General features: G+C 38.4%; 1 protein-coding gene across 1 annotated transcript; it reads left to right on the forward strand.

The window, feature by feature from the left end:
• The first annotated feature begins 3,519 nt into the window (after nucleotides 1–3,519).
• On the forward strand, nucleotides 3,520–18,454 carry LOC109013043 (squamosa promoter-binding-like protein 1). The gene is made up of 10 exons (XM_018994969.2): nucleotides 3,520–4,662; nucleotides 5,015–5,196; nucleotides 5,987–6,633; nucleotides 7,213–7,287; nucleotides 7,384–7,491; nucleotides 7,586–7,703; nucleotides 14,868–15,009; nucleotides 15,147–15,297; nucleotides 16,446–17,084; nucleotides 17,695–18,454. Exons 1-10 carry the CDS (start codon nucleotides 4,079–4,081, stop codon nucleotides 18,148–18,150), a joined length of 3,102 nt encoding a protein of 1,033 aa, XP_018850514.1. The 5' UTR covers nucleotides 3,520–4,078; the 3' UTR covers nucleotides 18,151–18,454.
• Nucleotides 18,455–19,308: the final 854 nt, after the last annotated feature.

A 19,308-nucleotide genomic window follows, 5' to 3' on the forward strand; every position in this document is an offset into this window, starting at 1 on the left:
GGATCTGACCCCATGGGACATATACCCCTTTAAGATTATTGTTTTTTCATTTTCTTTAAAAAATGTTATGCTGTCCTACAAAGTGACCATTCATTTTGATTGCTAATGTAAAAGTGTATTTTTTTTAATATTTAAAATTTTTTTTACACTTGCAGTCAAAGTGAGCGGTTACTTTGAGGGATAGAGTAGCAGCACCCTTTTTATTTTTTTTCTCTTATTTCTTCTTCTTGATTGGATTGCAGGAAATTAGCTAGCTAGCTTCCAATAACATGCATGGCAACATGTAGATGTACTTCTAACTCTAATTAATTAATCATCTTCCTCATGATCATATAGTAAAATAATTTTGTCCAAAAGGCGCCACTAATGCAATGAACTGCATTTTTAGGACAAAAGTGGTGCATGAAATGATGATCTGCAATTGAGGGTTGGGATCCTTGCTGTACTTATAGGATTAGTCCCTATCTTGCCTTAGAGACATATCCCATTAATGGTGGACAAAGTTAGACTTCTTTTCCTTGTTTTAAAGTTCATGAATTAGTCTCTGTCAATGAGAAAGTTGTTGATGGGTTAAGAATTAGGATGTGACTGCTCATGAAGGTTTAAAATTGAATCAATGAAGGGATATTGCGACCTTATTCTAATTTTTTAGGAGTTTTTTTACAAGTGTACATTTGATAATTCAAGCAGAAATTCTCCCAACAGATCATGACTCGGCCAAGAGTGTGAATATTGCGGAATCTCAAAGTCAAGACGTTTGGTTTATACAACTCGCCTTGGATTCACTATGCCATTGATCATTACGGGTGGATGAGTACACCTTAGTTCGTTTTACCGAGAGTAGACAATAAATTATTTCCTACATATCGAGCTAGCGAGCTACTATACGTACCGCGTACTGCTTTGCATACATTCCTATCACAAAACAACCTTTATTGAAAAGTATGCAAGGTGATCCACGTGATGGTGGCCATCCAACTCTCTCAAAAACTGATAAAAAAATCGCAGAACAGTTTAAAAGTGGAGAAAGAGTTATTTCCGGCCTGCTATGATTATTTGGGCCTTGATCGGGATGGTTTGAAACCCCCAGAATGATCCAATACGACTGTGCGTATGTTCATGATAATGGATGAAAAATAAATACTGAGAATATAAAAGAGATGGAGACATACATATCTACGTGGTTCAGCATAAAGCCTACGTACACCACGAGGGTGGTGGGGAGGGATATTCATTATAATAAGCTTATTTACAGTCATTTATAATTTCTCACCCCCATGCACTATACAATGGATATCGGATGCTTATTTTCTAGTGTAGATCTTGTCGCTAGAGCTCCTTTTCCTTTTGAGAGGTTGAAGAAATTGAAGAAGAAGTCCCCTCTTGAAATCGTCTTGCCATTTTCTTTTATTTGACCCCTCTTTTTGCGTGTTCCTAGGGAGTGGTTAGAATTGACCACCTTCATTTACGTGTTTGACATCTTCTTTTACTTTCTGTCTTTTTCCTTTTCCTCTAATCTTTTCCTCACTTTTCTCATGATATGTTCCATCTCAATGTCCCCTTTTGCTCTCTCTCTCTTGTCTCCTAGTGGTGGCCTTTAGGTGGGCTCGGCCTGGTCTTGGGTTTGAATATTTTATCCCCTTCCACATATTGTCCAAGACTTTGGAGCGAATGTACACGATACATGCGCTAGATTTATCTGTGGTGTTCATCGTGCAATATTACTGATGATAACAAACAAATGCAATTTGATCAGGGTGACTCTGAGAAGTTGATCCCTTACATGATTCCCCTTTCGAGCAACTTTCAAGAAAAAAAAAAAAAAATAGAAGCTAGCTAGTATCTCGATGTATATCAATGGACTTAATTTTTCTCAGAGATTTTGATACTGGCCAGATACTTTGTAAAGATATATATATATATATATATATATATATATGTTAAACAAAAATATATTGCACAAACTGACTTTGATCAATACGTCGATCTTCCAGATATACATTAAGGCTCACATTTAAGAAGACAGGACGTACTGAAATGTTATGCAAATTGCAAAAGGTGATTATTTAGCAAGCGCCTTTGTGTGATGTAACTGATGATCAAACTTCATTAATAGTTCTTAATGCTCAACCATGCAGAGAGCTTTAAGAAGAGAGATAAATACACGATTAATAGAATATTTATTATTGTTTATGTGGATTTTCTCGAGTAGCATTAAATATATGTTCAATGATTTTAATTTATAAGATCTATTTCATATCTCTATTTACTAATTTATTACTTGAAACCCTCAAATTCGGATAAGAATTTTAATCCAAAGGTTCCAACCACAGGCTCCCATACATCTATCTTGTTATAACTTCCTGACTTCAGTCGAAGACCCCATCTTGGTATTGCCAATCAGACCACCAAAGGTCTATATATGTAGTGTGTAGCACTAGTGGTACATAAAAGCTATGGGTGAACATTGGTCTGATGCTTCTGGCGAGACCAATTCTCAGGTGTCAAGAGAAGTACAATCCAATCCGAACAGAGGCAGCCTGATTTCATATTGTAGCCATTAGAAACAACTAATAATTCATGCCCATTTGTCCCAGCTAGCTGGTAATGAGGTCTGAAGTATTGGAGCTTGTTCTTTCACATGCATATATGAGTTTTCTTCTCCTATTGAAACCCTCCCTCCCTCTTTCCTCTCTTTACTGTTTGGCAGTCATTAAGAGGAGTTTTTTCAAATGAGTTTGTGTGCTTTTAACACCGAGACCCAAATGTTATTATATAATATATTATAAAATATATATATATATATCATTACTAGTATATTAATTACAACGCCCTTGTCACCTTCACACGGCCTGCTCTTGTACGCAGAAAGAATTATAAAAATAAAGAAGACGACTTTTAAGTTGTTAGTCTTTGGTACAATAAGAAAGTATAGTTTTTCTAATTTGTTGTAGGAAATTTAAGTTTACAAAGAGAATAGTACTTTGGTTGTTTGTTTGTTTGTGAATATGTTTTTACTGCAAAAATAATAAGAGAAGAATCGTGTGTAATAAGTTCTTTGTCATGCACAGAAAGCCTGCAGACGGATCGATGTAGCATTGTAATTAGGGTCATGCCAGGATCTTTGCAAAGTCAAAATAAACGAGGTTTAACGATGCTAACCAATCAATACAAGACACGTAGTACACATTTCATGAGCTTCATCCTGTCTGATTTTGGCCAGTGAGCGCGTGCATGTTACGGTTACCAATCTTGTTGATGTTTGGATTCGAAGATGACTTGAGATGATTTGAGATGAGCTGAGATGGATTGTGAATAGTAATGAGATGAGTTGTGAATAGTAGTGAGATTTATGAGTTAAAGTTGCTGAATAATAATGAATAATAGTGAGATGAGTTGAGATGAGCTGAGATGACTTGCGAATCCAAACAAGTGAGAGAGAGGCAGCAAGGGACACGGTGTGGGCCTAAGATTCCTTAAAAAAACTACTCTCTCTCTCTCCACTGAAACAGCATTCACATCACACTCTTTCCTAACCTTTTCCTAATTTTCCTCCTCTGCTATATTCTCTCTCCTGTGATCTACGCAGTTTATCACCTGTGGAGTTTCCAGAATGCAATCTATGGGCAGGTTTTGTTTTGTTTTTATTCACGCGTTTGTACTGTTGAAGTTGTTGAGTCCTACTTGTTTTTTCTGAGTTTCTCTCCTGACGTGTAATTTGAGAAATTCTTCTCTGGTGAATAAAATTTGAGAAATTTATTGGTTATGGAATCGTTGCTTTGTGAATATGGTGGCTTTGATTATGGTCTTGAGGGAATGAGTGGGTAGTTGCGGGGCTTTCGGCATGTGGGCAACTCTTGCTTTGATCAATGAATGCGTTGTACCGTTTTGGAGTTCTTGGCGTGTAAATGGAAGGGTTTAACTTTTGTGGGGATTAAAATTTTCTAATTTCTTGTTGGATTCCAACATTGCTCTATCTGCTTCTTGGATTCTTGTTTAATTGAGTAGCTGCGTTTGGCCGAATTGGAATCTGGGTGTTTTGACTGATTGCTTCTGGTTTTTTTGGAAGTCTTGATAAATGGAGGCTAAATGTAGAGGCAAAGCTCATGAATTATATGGTCCGGCGGTTCCAGATTTGAAGGGAGTTGGGAAAAAGAGTTTGGAATGGGATTTGAATGACTGGAAATGGGATGGAGATCTCTTCAGAGCAACTCCATTGAACTCTCAACGATCAGATTGTCAGAGTAGGCAGTTATTTCCAGTTGAACCAGAAATTCCAGAAAATGCTGGTCTGTCCAACAGTTCATCTTTCGGCTCAGATGAGATCAATCTATTGGATTATGGGGGCAAGAGGGAATTGGAGAAGCGGAGGAGGGCGGTGGCCGTTGAAGATGAAGAATTGAATGGTGAAACTGGGTCTCTTAACTTAAAGCTCGGTGGGAAAGTTTACCCTATCATGGAAGGGGAGTTGAAGAGTGGGAAGAAGACAAAGGTTGTTGGGACTATGGCGAACCTTGCGGTTTGTCAGGTAGAGGACTGCAAGGCTGATCTCAGCAATGCCAAGGATTACCACCGACGACATAAGGTTTGTGAAATGCATTCCAAGGCCAGCAAAGCACTGGTGGGAAAGGTTATGCAGCGGTTCTGTCAGCAGTGTAGCAGGTCAGTTGTGTTTTATAGTCGTCCTTGTTTGAGAGGAAACATTTTAGAGTTATAATCAGTCCTGGTCATTAGAATAGTTGCTTTTGTACATGCATTTTTACAAAAGCTGATAGATGATCACAGATGGGTTTTGGTGTTGAGCTCTGATACGGGTCCTATAAGTAGGAGCACGAACTTTTTACATGTCTATGTTAGGTTTAAGTAATTTTACGGGGCAATTTGTTTTTCAGATTAGATGCAACTTGGTTATACTTATTGGCATGTCCCATGTTACATGTCTGCATTAGGTATATGCCATTTTACCGTGCAATGTATTTTTCAAATAGATGCAACTTGGTTTTATTATTGGCAGGTTTCATGTTCTTCAACAGTTCGATGATGGAAGGAGAAGTTGTCGCAGACGTTTAGATGGCCATAATAGGAGGAGGAGGAAAACACATCCTGACACTCTGGTTAACGGAGGCTCTCTGAATGCTGAAAGAGGTAGCAGTTATATACTAATAAGTCTGCTAAGAATTCTCTCCAACATCCATTGTAAGTCTTTTTATTTAGTGCAAATTGTTTTCGTTGGGCTGCTTTACGAATGTACTATAGTTACAGTAGTTTGTTGCATATGTGATACCAGTCTGAAAGCTATTGGCTGATTAACTTGTCTAAATTTAATGATCTAATGAAACTCCTATCTTTTTTGAGTGTTGTTAAGAATATGCTTTGTAACCACCTCACCAATAACCCAGCAAAGTTGATATCTTGTTATCTTGATTCTTATGATATGTCAGTAGATGAGTTCATCAGGCCTTATCTTTATTAGGCTATTCTTTCTTTGCAAATGACATGCTAAAATTTAATGCTGATTTTTTGAAAGTTAAAATTTCTCTTGGGGGTGAGACTAATCTTTGCATCTCTCTCTCTCTCTCTCTCTTTCTCTCTCTCTCTCTCACTCTCTCTCTCAGAGTTGCCGTTTTCCTTGCACTTTCCTGCTTCAACTTATGAAAGTTAGAATTTCTCTTCGGTGCGAGACTAATCTCTGCATCTCTCTCTCTCTCTCTCTCTCTCTCTCTCTCTCTCTCTTAGAGTTGCTGTTTTCCTTGCACTTTCCTGCTTTAATTTTTTTGGGCCTATTCATTCTATATTAGACAGTCTATAATTCTTTAAAAGGGCAAACTGTCCTAGTGGATGTTGTTCTTGAAGTAATTCCATATCACTTGTCTTACTTTATTGTCAACATTTGTTTGTGGTTTTTGTGTTGTTTCTCTCTTTTTCTTGGGTTTCATGATTGGCATACTTATTTGACTCCACAGACTGTGCCTTCTATAAATTGCAGCAAATAGCTCAGATCAAACAAAGGACCAGGATCTGCTATCTCATCTGTTGAGGAACCTAGCCAATACAGTTGATGGAAGGAACATATCTGCATTACTCGAGGGATCTCAAGGTTTGCTGAATGCTGGGACATCTACTGGGGCCTCACAAAAGGCGCCTGATGTTATTCCAAATGGCTCTGAACACTCTAGGCCTTATAGTTCCGCCTCTAAGATGGATGATTGCGTCAACGTTCAAGACCATTGTATTCCTGTGGGACAATCCATGACAGCGTTTGCATCTGTTATGGCACAGAAAAGAATATGTTCAGATGATGCTGAGGGTGGACATCTAAAAGCTCTATCAGGTGCACAGGGCACAAATCTGCCTCCATCAAGGGATGGGCTTCCATCCAAATCAATTATATCAGAGACGAAAGTTGGGGAGGTCAAATTAAATAAGATTGATTTGAATAATGTATGTGATGATTCAGAAGACTATATTGAGCAAGTAGGGAGGTCTTGTGCACCTGAAAACTCAGGGACTGGGCTTATTGGCCTTCCATTATGGCTACAGAAAAACCCTCATAAGTCTACCTCACCTCAGCCAAGTGGCAACTTGGATTCAACTTCCTCACAGTCACCATCTAGTTCCAGTGGAGAGGTTCAGGTATGTTCTTGTTGTGACTGTATCTGAATCCTTTTATAATTTCTGAATTGGTAGCATTTGTAAATGTGTATATTATGGTGGGTGGTGGGACCATTGTAATAGGTTCGAGTTTATCACAAAAATTCATCTGGTTTTCCTTTTCAGTTGTTAGCAGATTTCACTGGCTGACCTCAACTTTTTACGAAAGTTTTAGAGGTTAACTTTTCGTGTCAATGCCTGTAGTTGGGTTGTGACTTGGTTGAGTCTGCGTTGCTAATGCCTACAGCTGAAAGAAGGGATAGAGTGATCAAAGGTCCTTATTAGAATCATAAATTGACATATGTGACTTCTTGCTTGTGTAGCACATCATCTCCCTTGGTTTCTGGGTCCTCTTGCTTGTTGATCTTGTTAAATGATATTCTTACTAGTGAGCAAATGGAAAAAAGTGGTTATGCATCTATTTTTAGTCTAGTGTTGTACACATTATAGCTCTCAGATATTGGTACATGCATTTTGTGAGTTAGAATTAAATTACTTCCTTTTTTACATGGACCTCAAAAAACTAATTCTCTAAGCCACTCTTTTCCTACCAATCTTCAGGGTCGCACCGATCGAATAGTTTTCAAACTCTTTGGAAAAGATCCAAACGATTTACCTCTTGTTCTCCGAACACAGGTATATAATAGGCCATGAAATTTCTTTGCTGCAACCTCTTTTGGGTGTTTTATTCATCATGTGGTTTGATTTTTGTTTTTTGTTTTACATTTTCAGATCCTCGACTGGTTATCCCATAGTCCTACGGATATAGAGAGCTATATAAGGCCAGGCTGTATCATATTAACGACATACGTCCGTCTAGAAAAATCCATGTGGGAGGAGGTAAGCTTCCATACTGATGCAAGAAATGTAAAATTACTAAACCCAGTATCGGTACAACATTTTTCATTTCCTTAACTACAATTGCTATGTACAGTTTTGTCGTGATCTGGGATCCTATCTGAGAAGGCTACTTGATTCAAGCAATAATTCTTTCTGGAGAACAGGATGGGTTTATATTAGGGTGCAACATTGTGTGGCATTTATGTATAATGGTTTGTTCTCTCTCTCTCTCTCTCTCTCTCTCTCTCTCAAGTGTGAGTGTGTGCCCTTGTGTGTGTGTTTCTATTTCTTTTGTTAGAGGACATGGTTGTAATAAGTGTAACTTAGGTATTGCATCCGCATGTCTTGTCTCATCAACTCAAGATTAGGGGTGAAAAACCGACCCCTTGGTTTGGTTTTGTGCACAAACTGAAACCGACCGATACTGATATTTTGGGGAAGAAAACCGACCAAAAATTGGCCGTGTAAGGGGTAAAACCGGCCGGTACGGTTGCCGGCCGGTTCACGGTCGGTTTGGCGGTTTGTTGAAATCAATTACGTCTCTTAAAAAAAAAAAAAATTGCCCCAAGTAGCCATTCAATCCAACCAGACAACCACAAAATTCAAAAATCCAGAAAATAGAAATTGTAAACAACAAAATCATCTAAGAATCCAAGAAATCGTAAACAACATAATCATCTAAGAATCCATGAAAATAGTAATCAACAGAATCATCAATCAAGAAAATAGAAATAACACTAGACAAAAAAAATTTTATCTGGAGAGTGGAGAGGACGAAATGAGGGGGACGGTTGAGGAAGCTGCCGATGCCGATGCCGCTGGAGAGTGGAGACTGGAGTGGAGGGCCAGGGCTTGAAATGGAGGGAAGTGGAGGGCTGTGCTGCTACAGATGTTGGAAGGGATGAGTCGCTGCGCCGCTGGAGATTGAGAGCAGTGAGAGGACTGAGTGTTGAGGGTCGGAAACGACAAAATGAGGAGACTGAAAGCAGGGTTGTTTAAACCCAGGCAGAAACGGCGGGCACCATTCTTTTTTTTTTTCTTTTTGGTTTTAAACTGCATAAGCAAAATGACGCCGTTTCACCTGGAATTACGTCATTTTAGAATGGATTTTATATATAAAAAAAAATTGGTTAAAGACGTCGGCCAGTTCAACGATTTTCTACTGGTTCGAACCGAGACCGAACCGGCCGACGTTGGTTTTGATAAAATTCCACCGTTTGCCGACCGGTTCCCTGTCGGTTTCAACCGGTTTCGAGATCAGCCGGCCGGTCTGAGTCTGTCCCAGTTGGTCCTTCGGTTTCTTGTACAACCCTACACAAGATCCATGGATCATTGATTCAGGAGCTAATGAATATTTGACCGGTTTTCCCTCTGTCTTATCTAAGTTAAATACTGTGATATCTCCAAAAAGTTCGCTAATGGTTCTCTTGCTAAACTTACAGACATTGGATCCACTAAGCTCACTGACTCTATATCCTTATTATCTGTTCTATATGCTCATAGTTTTCCCTTTAGTTTGATGTCCATTAGTAAGATTACTCAAAGTCTTCAATGTTCAGTGACCTTTTATCCCTCTTCATGTGTCTTTTATGATCTCAAGATAGGAAACAAGCTTGGTATGGGGCATGAAGCTGGTGGTCTGTATTATCTTGATGTTAAACAGTCACCCACTCCAGCCCTTACACCCTCCTCATCATTTGCTTATGAATGACATTGTTGCCTTGGTCATCCCTCTCTTTCATTTTTGAAGCGTCAGGTTAGGAATCTAGGAAATGTCTCCCTTTTCTAGCATGTCAAATTAGTAAACATCATCGCGTGTCTTTCGTACCTCGAGTTAATAAACGAGCATCGAGTCCTTTTGAATTGGTTCACTCTGATATATAGGGACCAATCAACATTGAATCAAACAAGTTTCAGTATTTTGTCACATTTATTGATGACTACTCTCGTGTGACATGGGAGTTTTTGATGAAGGCAAGATCTAAACTTCTTTCCATATTCAAAGTATTTTGGAAAGAAACTAAAACCCAATTTAATAAAAGGGTTCAAGTTTTGCGTTCTGATAATGCTAGAGAATATCAATCTAGTGTCTTTGTTACTTACTTAAGTAATAAAAGAATTGTTCATCAAATTTCATGTTCTTATACAACCCAACAGAATGGGGTGGCTGAACGCAAAATTGTCATTCATTAGATGTAACTTGAGCACTTTTATTCCACATGCATATTCCTAAATGAGTTTGGAGTGATGGTGTTCTTATTGCTTGTCACCTTATTAACCTTATGCATTCATCAGTTCTCAATGGTTCCTCTCCCTTCTCAATCTTGTTTCCTTCATCTCTACCATTTACCCTTCCTCCAAAAATCTTTGGGTGTGTTATGTTCATAACCTTAGCCCAGGTTTTGATAAGCTTGATCTACGTACTACCAAAGATTTTTTTATTGATTATTCTCGGACTCAAAAAGGATATCGTACTTATAATCCTATTCTTAGACACTACTTCACGAGTGCTGATGTTACCTACTTTGAGTCCATACCCTATTTCTCGGATACAACTTCGAGTGTTGAGTGTGATCCTCTACCATTACCTACGCTTACACTTTGTCCTTCACACTCACCCAACTTTACCCAACCCTCCTCAATGGCTCTCTGAGTTTCTTTACAGGTTTACTCGCGTCGCTTGCGGCCGTCAGCTTCCATGCCTTCACCAACCGTGTCTCCATCTTCAGATCCTGAGTTACCTATTATTTCAGACTCTCCACTTATTGCTCTCCACAAAGGTACTCGATCTTATGTTACTCAACATCCGATTAGTCAATTTGTCTCATATCATGCTTTATCTCCTTCATTCTCATGTTTTACTTCTCAATTTTTAAAATTTTATGTTCCTAAGACAGTTCAGGATGCTTTATCTGATCTGGGATGAAGGACATCTATGAAAAATGAAATGAATGTCCTTCACCATAATTGAACATAAGATTTTGTTCCACTACCACCTGATAAGCAACTTGTTGGCTGTAAATGAGTATATACACAAATTTGCATATGATCATGTCAATTGAGATTTCCTCCTGTATTTGTTGGGGAGATGTGGCTTTGGGCCTAGGTGGTGTAATTGGATTAGTTGGTGCATTTCCACAGCCAGATACTCAGTATTGATTAATGGTTGTCCTACCGGCTTCTTTAGTAGCTCTCGAGGTCTAAGGCAAGGAGATCCTTTGGCCTCACTTTTCTTTATTATTATTATGGAGGCTTTGAGTAGGATGACATTGGCGGTGATTATGCACGGGTTTGTGACTGGATTTCCAATTGGTGATCCCAATAGGGGTATTATTATTTTGTCTCACTTACTTTTTGCAAATTATACATTCATATTCTGTGAGGTTGATCCAAACCAGTTGAGGGCTTTGAAGGCTTTGTTACTATGCTTTGAAGCAGCGTCAGGCTTGAAAGTGAATTTTGACAAGTCAGAGTTAGTGCCAGTGGGGAACGTGAGTAATACTAGGCAGCTAGCTAGTATTCTTGGGTGCAAGGTAGCCTCTCTTCCTATTACCTATCTAGGATTGCCGTTGGGGGTTGCAGCAAAGGCCTTATCCATATGAGATTCAGTCATAGAGAAGATAGGAAGGAAATTGGCAAGGTGGAAAAGATTGTACTTGTTGAAAGGTGGCCGTTTGACTCTTATCAAGAGTACCATTTCTAACTTACCTACATACTTTCTATTTTTGTTTCAGTTGCCTGCCAGGGTCGCGGCTTGGATTGATAAATTGTACCGTGATTTCTTGTGGGATGGGCTAGGGGATGAATTCAAATTTCACCTAGTCAACTGGGATAAAGTGTATACACCACTCTCGTCTGGTGGTTTGGGTATAAAAAAAAAAATTGAGAACTTTCAATCGGGCCCTGCTTGGGAAGTGGTTATGGAGGTATAATAACGAGACAGAAGCCTTATGGAAGCTGGTGATTGACTGGGGGATGGTGTACTGAAGAGGTGTATGGGGTTAGAGGTGTGGGACTTTGGAAACAAATTAGGAAGGGGGGGGGGGATTTTAGAAGCCTTTCTAAATTGTTGTTGGGGAGGGGTTCTCGCATTAAGTTTTGGAATGACATATGGTGTGGGAATGAGGCCCTAAAGGATACATTTCCAGCTATTTTTCAGTTGGTATGCAACCAAGAAGCTTCAATAGAGGACCTTATGCTTCTAACAGGGGACCAAGTATAGTGGAATGTCACATTTAGTAGAGCGGCGCAAGACTAGGAAGTGGACACCTTTGAGGCGTTTTTCAACTTTCTTTATTCTGTGAAGCCGAATGGAGAGCAAGTCGATAGGCTGTGGTGGACTCCTACGGGTAAGGGCATTTTCTCAGTTCAATCCTTTTATAAGTCTCTTTTCTAAGTTGCCAACAACTCGTTCCCATGGAGGAGAATCTGGAGAAATAAGGCGCCTCCGAAAGCGATCTTCTTTACCTGGACAGTAGTAGCATTGGGGAAGATTCTGACTACTGACAATCTGAGGAAGCGCCGTTTAGTCATACTAGACTGGTGTTGCATGTGCAAGAGATCTGGCAAGACAATGAATCACCTTTTGCTACATTGCGAGACTACTAGAGCTTTGTGAGTTGAAGTATTTAGCTGAATAGAGTTAGCTGTTGTTATGCATGCAACGGTAGTAGATCTATTGACCAGCTGGACACTTCCAAGAGGAGTTCAACAAATCAAGGCGGTGTGGAATATGATCCCGATCTATATTATGTGGTGTATATGGCAAGAGTGCAACGATCAAACTTTTGAAAACAAAGAGCAGTCTTCAGAGGAACTTAGAACGCTTTTTTTCCGTACTTTATTTCTATAGGCCATTGCTTTAGATTTTAATGGCCTATCTTTTCATGACTTTCTAGTTTCCCTTAGTTCGACCTATATAGGTCTTATCTCTTGTATACTGTCTTGTGTACTTGGGCTCTGCCTATCTTTATTAATATATCTTTGATTACTTATAAAAAAAAAAAAAAATCATCCTGATGGTTAAGTGGAACTAGGGGTGGCAATATGTGATACGACCCGTTAATCTAATACGAACACGACACGATAAAAGCTGGTTAGGGTTTAGTTTTAACGGGTTCGGGTCAAAACGGATTGACCCGTTAAGACACGATTGCTTAACGGGTCACTAACGGGTCAACCTGTTATGACCCGTTAAGAAAATTAAATTTACCTTTATACCCTTAGACCTAAAGGGCAAGGAGGACGCTCCACTTCCTTCTTCAAGTTCTAAATTTGTTTAAATCTGTGTTTTTAATTTTTTATTATATTTGGGATTGTAACATTAATATATTTATATTGTATGTTTTGTTTATTATATTTGAAATGTAATTTTAATAATAAATATTATTATAAATTGTGTGGATCATATTTGTTTGGATTGTAATTTTAGACTTGTAGTTAGTTTTTCATTTTTTATAGATATTATTTATATTTAAATATTTATGTAAAATCAATTAAGTCAAACGGATCGTGTCGTGTCATATCGTGTCTGTTCAACCCATTAACGTAAACGGGTTGAAACGGAAATGGTCGTGTCGTATCGCGTCGTGTCAATTTATTTCTTATTCATTAACGGGTCGTGTCGTGTCAACCCATTATCTTACCTTGTCGTGTTCGGGTTTGGAATTTTGACACGAAATCCTTAACGGGTCGTGTTCGTGTCGACCCATTAAGTGTAATGTATATACCTTGACACGATACGAACACGACCCGTTAACACGATTTGACACCCCTAGGTGGAACGTCTAAAAGTCCGCTTAATTGCTAAGGGTTATACTCAAACATATGAAATTAATTACGAGGAGAATTTCTCACTGGTTGCCAAAATCTCCTTTGTTCGAGTGTTGATCTCTCTTGCTTTTAATTTAGACTGACCCTTATTTTAGTTCGATGTTAAGAATGCATTTCTGCATGGCAACTTGCATGAAGAAGTTTATATGGAGCAACCACCTGGGTTTGTTGCTCAAGGAGAGTATCGAGGTACTGTATGCAAATTAAAAAAAACATTATATGGTTTGAAACAATCTCCTCGAGCATGGTTTGAGAATTTTTCTGATGTTGTATTGGCATTTGATCTTCATAAGTTCCAAACAGATCATTCGGTATTTCACCTACATAGTAATGCAGATCACATTTTGTTGGTTGTATATGTGGACGACATTGTAATTACGGGGAGTGACTCTGCTAGAATTGCTAAGCTGAAACAGTTTTTACATGATCCGTTTCAGACAAGACTTGGGCAAGCTTAGATATTTCCTTGGAATTGAAGTAAGTAGATCTAAAGAGGGTATCAACCTATTTCAAAGGAAATATGTACTCGACCTGCTGGAAGAAATCAACATGTTGGGTGCACGACCTATTGACACCCCTATGGACCCAAATCGTAGATTCTTGAAAGAGGAAGGAGAGTTGTTTGAAGATCCAGGTAGGTATCAAAGACTTCTTGGGAAATTCAATTATTTCACTATTACTAGATCGAACATCTCTTATGCAGTGAGTGTACTGAGTCAATTTTTACAAATGCCTAGGGTTTCACATTGGGATGTTGTAATTCAAATTCTTCGTTATCTTAAGCGAGCCCCTGGCCTTAGATTACTGTATTGATCAAATGGACATCTTAGGGTCTTTTCAGATGTTGATTGGGCATGATCCCCTTCAGATAGAAGATATACTACTGGATATTGTACCTTTGTGGGAAGTAACTTGGTTACATGGAAGAGTAAGATACAAGTAGTAGTAGTTTGGTTTAGTGCAGAAGCTGAATACAGGGCAATGGCTCACACTACTAGTAAGTTGACATGATTGCAACACTTCCTTCAAGAGATTGGGTTTCCAGCTCCTATCCCTCTCCAGTTATTTTGTGATAATCAAGCCGTAGTGAATATTGCCTCTAATCCCGTGTTCCATGAGAGGACTAAACATATAGAGATTGATTGTCATTTCATTCGAGATAAGATACTAAGTGGTGACATTTCTACACTTTATGTGAAGTTGGCCGATCAACTCGCAGATATGTTTACTAAGTCCTTGTGTTAGAGGCAGTTAAAACTTATTTGTTTTAAGTTGGGTTTATATGATATATATGCCCCAGCTTGAGGGGGAGCGTTAGAGGACATGGTTGTCATAGGTGTAATTTGTGAGGGTATAATTGTCAATTGTATGTAGTATATATATGCTATTGTACATCAATGAATAAAGAGTGTGAAGTATTTTCCCTCCATAAGTTTTTTATAAGTTCCCTCCATAAGTTTATACGCTTTTCATGCTTTATAGCACCAAATTTCTAATTTCTGTGAGAAGGTAAAGCATTTTGATTTGTTATATCTTCCTTGCAGGTCAGATTGTCTTAGACACACCCTTACCTTTTAAAAGCAATAAAAATTGCAGGATTTCAAGCATTAAGCCAATTGCTGTTTCCTTATCTGAGAGTGTTCAGTTTACCGTAAAAGGCTTTAACCTTTCTCGGCCCACTGCTAGGTATTCTTTTTCTTCTCCATGCATCCCTGAATAGTTTGTCTACCTCTCTCAGAATTTGTAAGGGAACAATAATGTTTCAGTTTTATAAAACTTTCAGGGTTACTGCATAGATATTAAGTCCTGCCTTTTGGTTTCAGGTTACTCTGTGCTCAAGAAGGGAAGTATCTGGTCCAGGAAACTTGTTACGACTTGATGGACGGTGCTGATGCAGCCATTAGGCATGATGAACTCCAATGCCTCAGCTTCCCCTGCTCTATTCCAAATGTTATTGGGAGAGGGTTCATTGAGGTGTGGTCATCCCTGATTTTAAACATATCTTGTTCTAACCTGCTTAGATCAATAATGGGTGTCTGTATATGGTAAATTATTTGAAAATGCATTTGGCTGACTAAGTTTACAAAAGATTGGATCAAACACGAGTGTCCACTATAGAAAAGTTTCCCCAACACCTGTGATTTGACATTGTTTGTCCTAACATGCGTTGTGTTACTTCCAATGTTTTAAACAAATCTTTGTTCTAACCTGCTTAGCTCAACAACGGGTGTCTGTATTAAACTTTGGTTTACATATGGTAAATTATTTGAAAATGCATTTAGCTGACTAAGTTTACAAAAGATTGGTTCATACACATGAGTGTTCACTATAGAAAAGTTTCCCCCTCACCTGTGATTTGACATTGTTATTCCTAGTATGCATTGTATTACTTCCAATGTTTTAAACAAATCTTGTTCTAACCTGCTTAGCTCAACAACGAGTGTCTGTAGTAAACTTCAGTTAACATATGGTAAATTATTTGAAAATGCATTTAGCTGACTAAGTTTACAAAAGATTGGATCATACACAATTGTCCACTATAGAAAAGTTTCCACCACACCTGTGATTTGACTTTGTTAGTCCTTGTATGCATTGTATTACTTCAAATGTTTTAGACTATTTTGGGTTGGTCTTCAGCCTTAGTAGGTCACTGTGTGTAATTATCTCACAACATATGGTTTTAGTTTTGTTTCAGAAGTTAGGAATTTTTACACCCCATCTGTTAAGTTGCCTGAAGTCAGGCAGTTACAGCTGGTTTCTCTGGACTGTCCTGTTTACATTTAATTGTTGATCAATATCTCAAATAGATATTGGTGTTCTTACTCAAAATATATGTATTTTGAGAGAGAAATTTTCATGAAATAGGATGGGAAACTGATGCCGTGTTAATCACATGAAATTATAAAGATCTCATTTTTTAATTATAAGAACATATTGAGGCGGTGGTTCACTCAAAAGCAGAATGAGCAGGGACAATTGAACTAACTTTGAGAAGCATAGTCAAAAGAGCCCTGGCACAACAACATGAGAATGCTCTGCAAGAATGTTTGTTTGTATCTTTAGAGAATGCATAAGAATATGCCCATTTATCATTTAACACTTAAATATTTCAATGTTATCAGGTTGAAGATCATGGTCTCAGCAGCAGCTTCTTTCCATTTATAGTTGTGGAGAAAGAAGTCTGTTCTGAGATCTGTATGCTTGAGCACACAATTGACGTGGCTGAAACTGTTGATGACATTCAGAGAATGCCTGAACTGCTGGAAGCCAAAACTCAAGCCCTGGACTTCATACATGAAATAGGTTGGCTGCTTCATAGAAGTCACGCAAAATTTAGATTAGGTGACATGGATCCAAACCAGAATCTCTTTCCCTTCAAACGGTTCAAGTGGCTCATGGCATTCTCCATGGACCATGATTGGTGTGCCGTAGTAAAGAAACTCCTGGACATTCTTCTTGAGGGTGTAGTTGACACTGGAGACCACCCTTCCATTGAGCTTGCATTGTTGGATTTGGGTCTCCTCCACAGAGCTGTCCGGAGAAACTGCAGGCCTATGGTTGACCTCCTGTTAAGATTTTGCCCAGATAAAGTTTCGGATGAAAGAGGAGCCCGGGAAAAGCAACGGGTTGATAATGCCTATAGTGGCTTCTTATTTAAACCTGATACAGTAGGGCCTGCAGGACTTACTCCTCTTCATGTCGCTGCCAGTAGATCCGGCTCTGAGAACGTTTTGGATGCCTTAACTGATGATCCTGGACTGGTAATATGCTGTCTCTCATTATAAAACAATTTTTTTTTCTAACCCTACAGAGGGAAGACATAAAATTGGTTCATGAATCCATCCCTAGCACACATTTGACCTACCACTCAAGTAATCGAGCTGCATCTATGTGCATTATAGACCAGCAATAGCTTGTGGATGGTTCCTAGAGCTAAAATTGCCCTTGTTATTTTGGTCTCTCTCTCTCTCTTTCTATCTATCTCTCTCCCCCTCGATTTGACAAGTGCCATGTTCTCTCAAAGCATGCTTACAGGGAATTTCGGAATATGTAGCAATTTCTTGTATGTATGATCAATTTTAAACAAATCTAATATTGGTTATCTTCTGATTATAAATGAATTTCCAAAAGGGAGTTTCTCTTCAAACCTTACATTTTCTGATTATAAACCTAATATTGATTATCATCAATCAAAACTGCCTCTTCTCTTTCTTTCTTTTTTTTTTCTCTTTCCTCGCGCGAGGAGAGGGTGGGTGGGAGTTTCACTTCAAATCCTTATTTTGATCAGATATCTTAGTTTGCAATGCTACATTTGTTATTATAACATTTATAAGATCCTTGCGTGGTGCTTATATGGCCTGCCTTTTCCAGGTTGGAATTGAAGCATGGAAAAGTGCTCGCGATAGTACAGGTTTGACACCCAATGATTATGCTTGCCTGCGAGGCCACTACTCCTACATACATCTTGTCCAAAAGAAATTGAGCAAGAAATCGGAAAGCAGGCATGTGGCACTTGATATCGCTGGTGCTGTCCTAGACTTCAATAACAAAAGGAAGCAATCAGATGGGCATAAGTTGTCAAAAGTTGCCAGCCTGCAAATTGAGAAGATTGAAATCGGAGCAACTTATCGACATTGCAAGATATGTGAGCAGAAGCTGTCTTATGGCAGCGTGAGAAGATCACTGGTATACCAGCCGGCAATGCTTTCAATGGTGGCAATTGCTGCCGTTTGCGTGTGTGTGGCTTTGCTCTTCAAAAGCTCACCTGAAGTTGTTTACGTGTTCCAGCCATTCAGGTGGGAAAGGTTGAAGTACGGGTCAAGCTAAGGTGCTTATGTTTAAGGGGTGGGCTTAGATATCACCAGAGTATACTGTATGTATATGCATGTATTAGTGATAAGCCTATTTACATGGGGAAAAACTCAAAAGAGTGTTAATCCATTATACAGAAATGAATTCACTGCTTCAGTTGGCGAGTGAATGCCTTGATGGCTTGCTTTTTATAGACATCATTAAAACACGGGTAGTGCCAAGGTTTTAGTGGATATTTCAGGCTGAGTTTGCAGGCTGGCAATCTTGGAAGTGTAAGCCATTGTCAAGTCATGAATATGAGCTTATTAGTCTTCCAGTTTGCAGTGGCTTGAGCTTTGTCTGATTACCTGATCATTATAAAAAAGAATGGCCGACAGATTTAAGAAGCCAGATGAAAGGTCTCTTCAATAGGTCTCAGCTAGCAAGCATGTTTATATATATATATATATATATATATATATATATATATATATAACAATAAGAAGGTAGAAGATTCTTTAAATTTATTAAAAGGATTTCACTTAAACATTCACAAATTTGTATAAAAAATACATTCACAAATTATTTTCCTCTTTTCAATTTAATATCCAAACACCTAAACCCCTTAATTTGCAACTAAGTTACTCATTTTGCACCTCTTTTGTTAGTAGATCTCAAGTGATCGTTTTACTCAACAATTAAAACAATCTGTAATGGACCCTTCTCTTGTTGACTGGTTCAAGGGAGTCACCCTTCAAGAAAATCAAGAACTAGAAAGAAAAAGAAAGAGAGGGAATGAGTTATCTGAATTTCAAAATTAGACTCTTCTTCCAGCTCATGAGAGTATTTGTGTATTTCTACTTATAACACGGTATTTACTTCCTATCAAACGGTGTCGTTCCACATATCACTTCTGATTTACAAGCAAAACGACACAAAACTACAACACTCTACTAAATGAAAACGAAAACGTATCATTAGGGTACGTTTGGGTAGTGAGAAGTGTTGAGAATATTTGTGAATAATAGTGAAAAAGCAATGAAAAAGTAATAATAAAATATTGAATAGTAGTAAAAAGTAGATAAAAAGTAATCAATAGTAGAACAGTAGGTAAAAAATAATAATAAAATAAAAAATAGTAGTGAGAGTACTTGAGGTACTCTCACTTGCCAAACAATCCAGCTTCCCTCGTTA

This window comes from Juglans regia, chromosome 12 (assembly GCF_001411555.2).
Source record: "Juglans regia cultivar Chandler chromosome 12, Walnut 2.0, whole genome shotgun sequence".
Taxonomy (NCBI): Eukaryota; Viridiplantae; Streptophyta; class Magnoliopsida; order Fagales; family Juglandaceae; genus Juglans; species Juglans regia.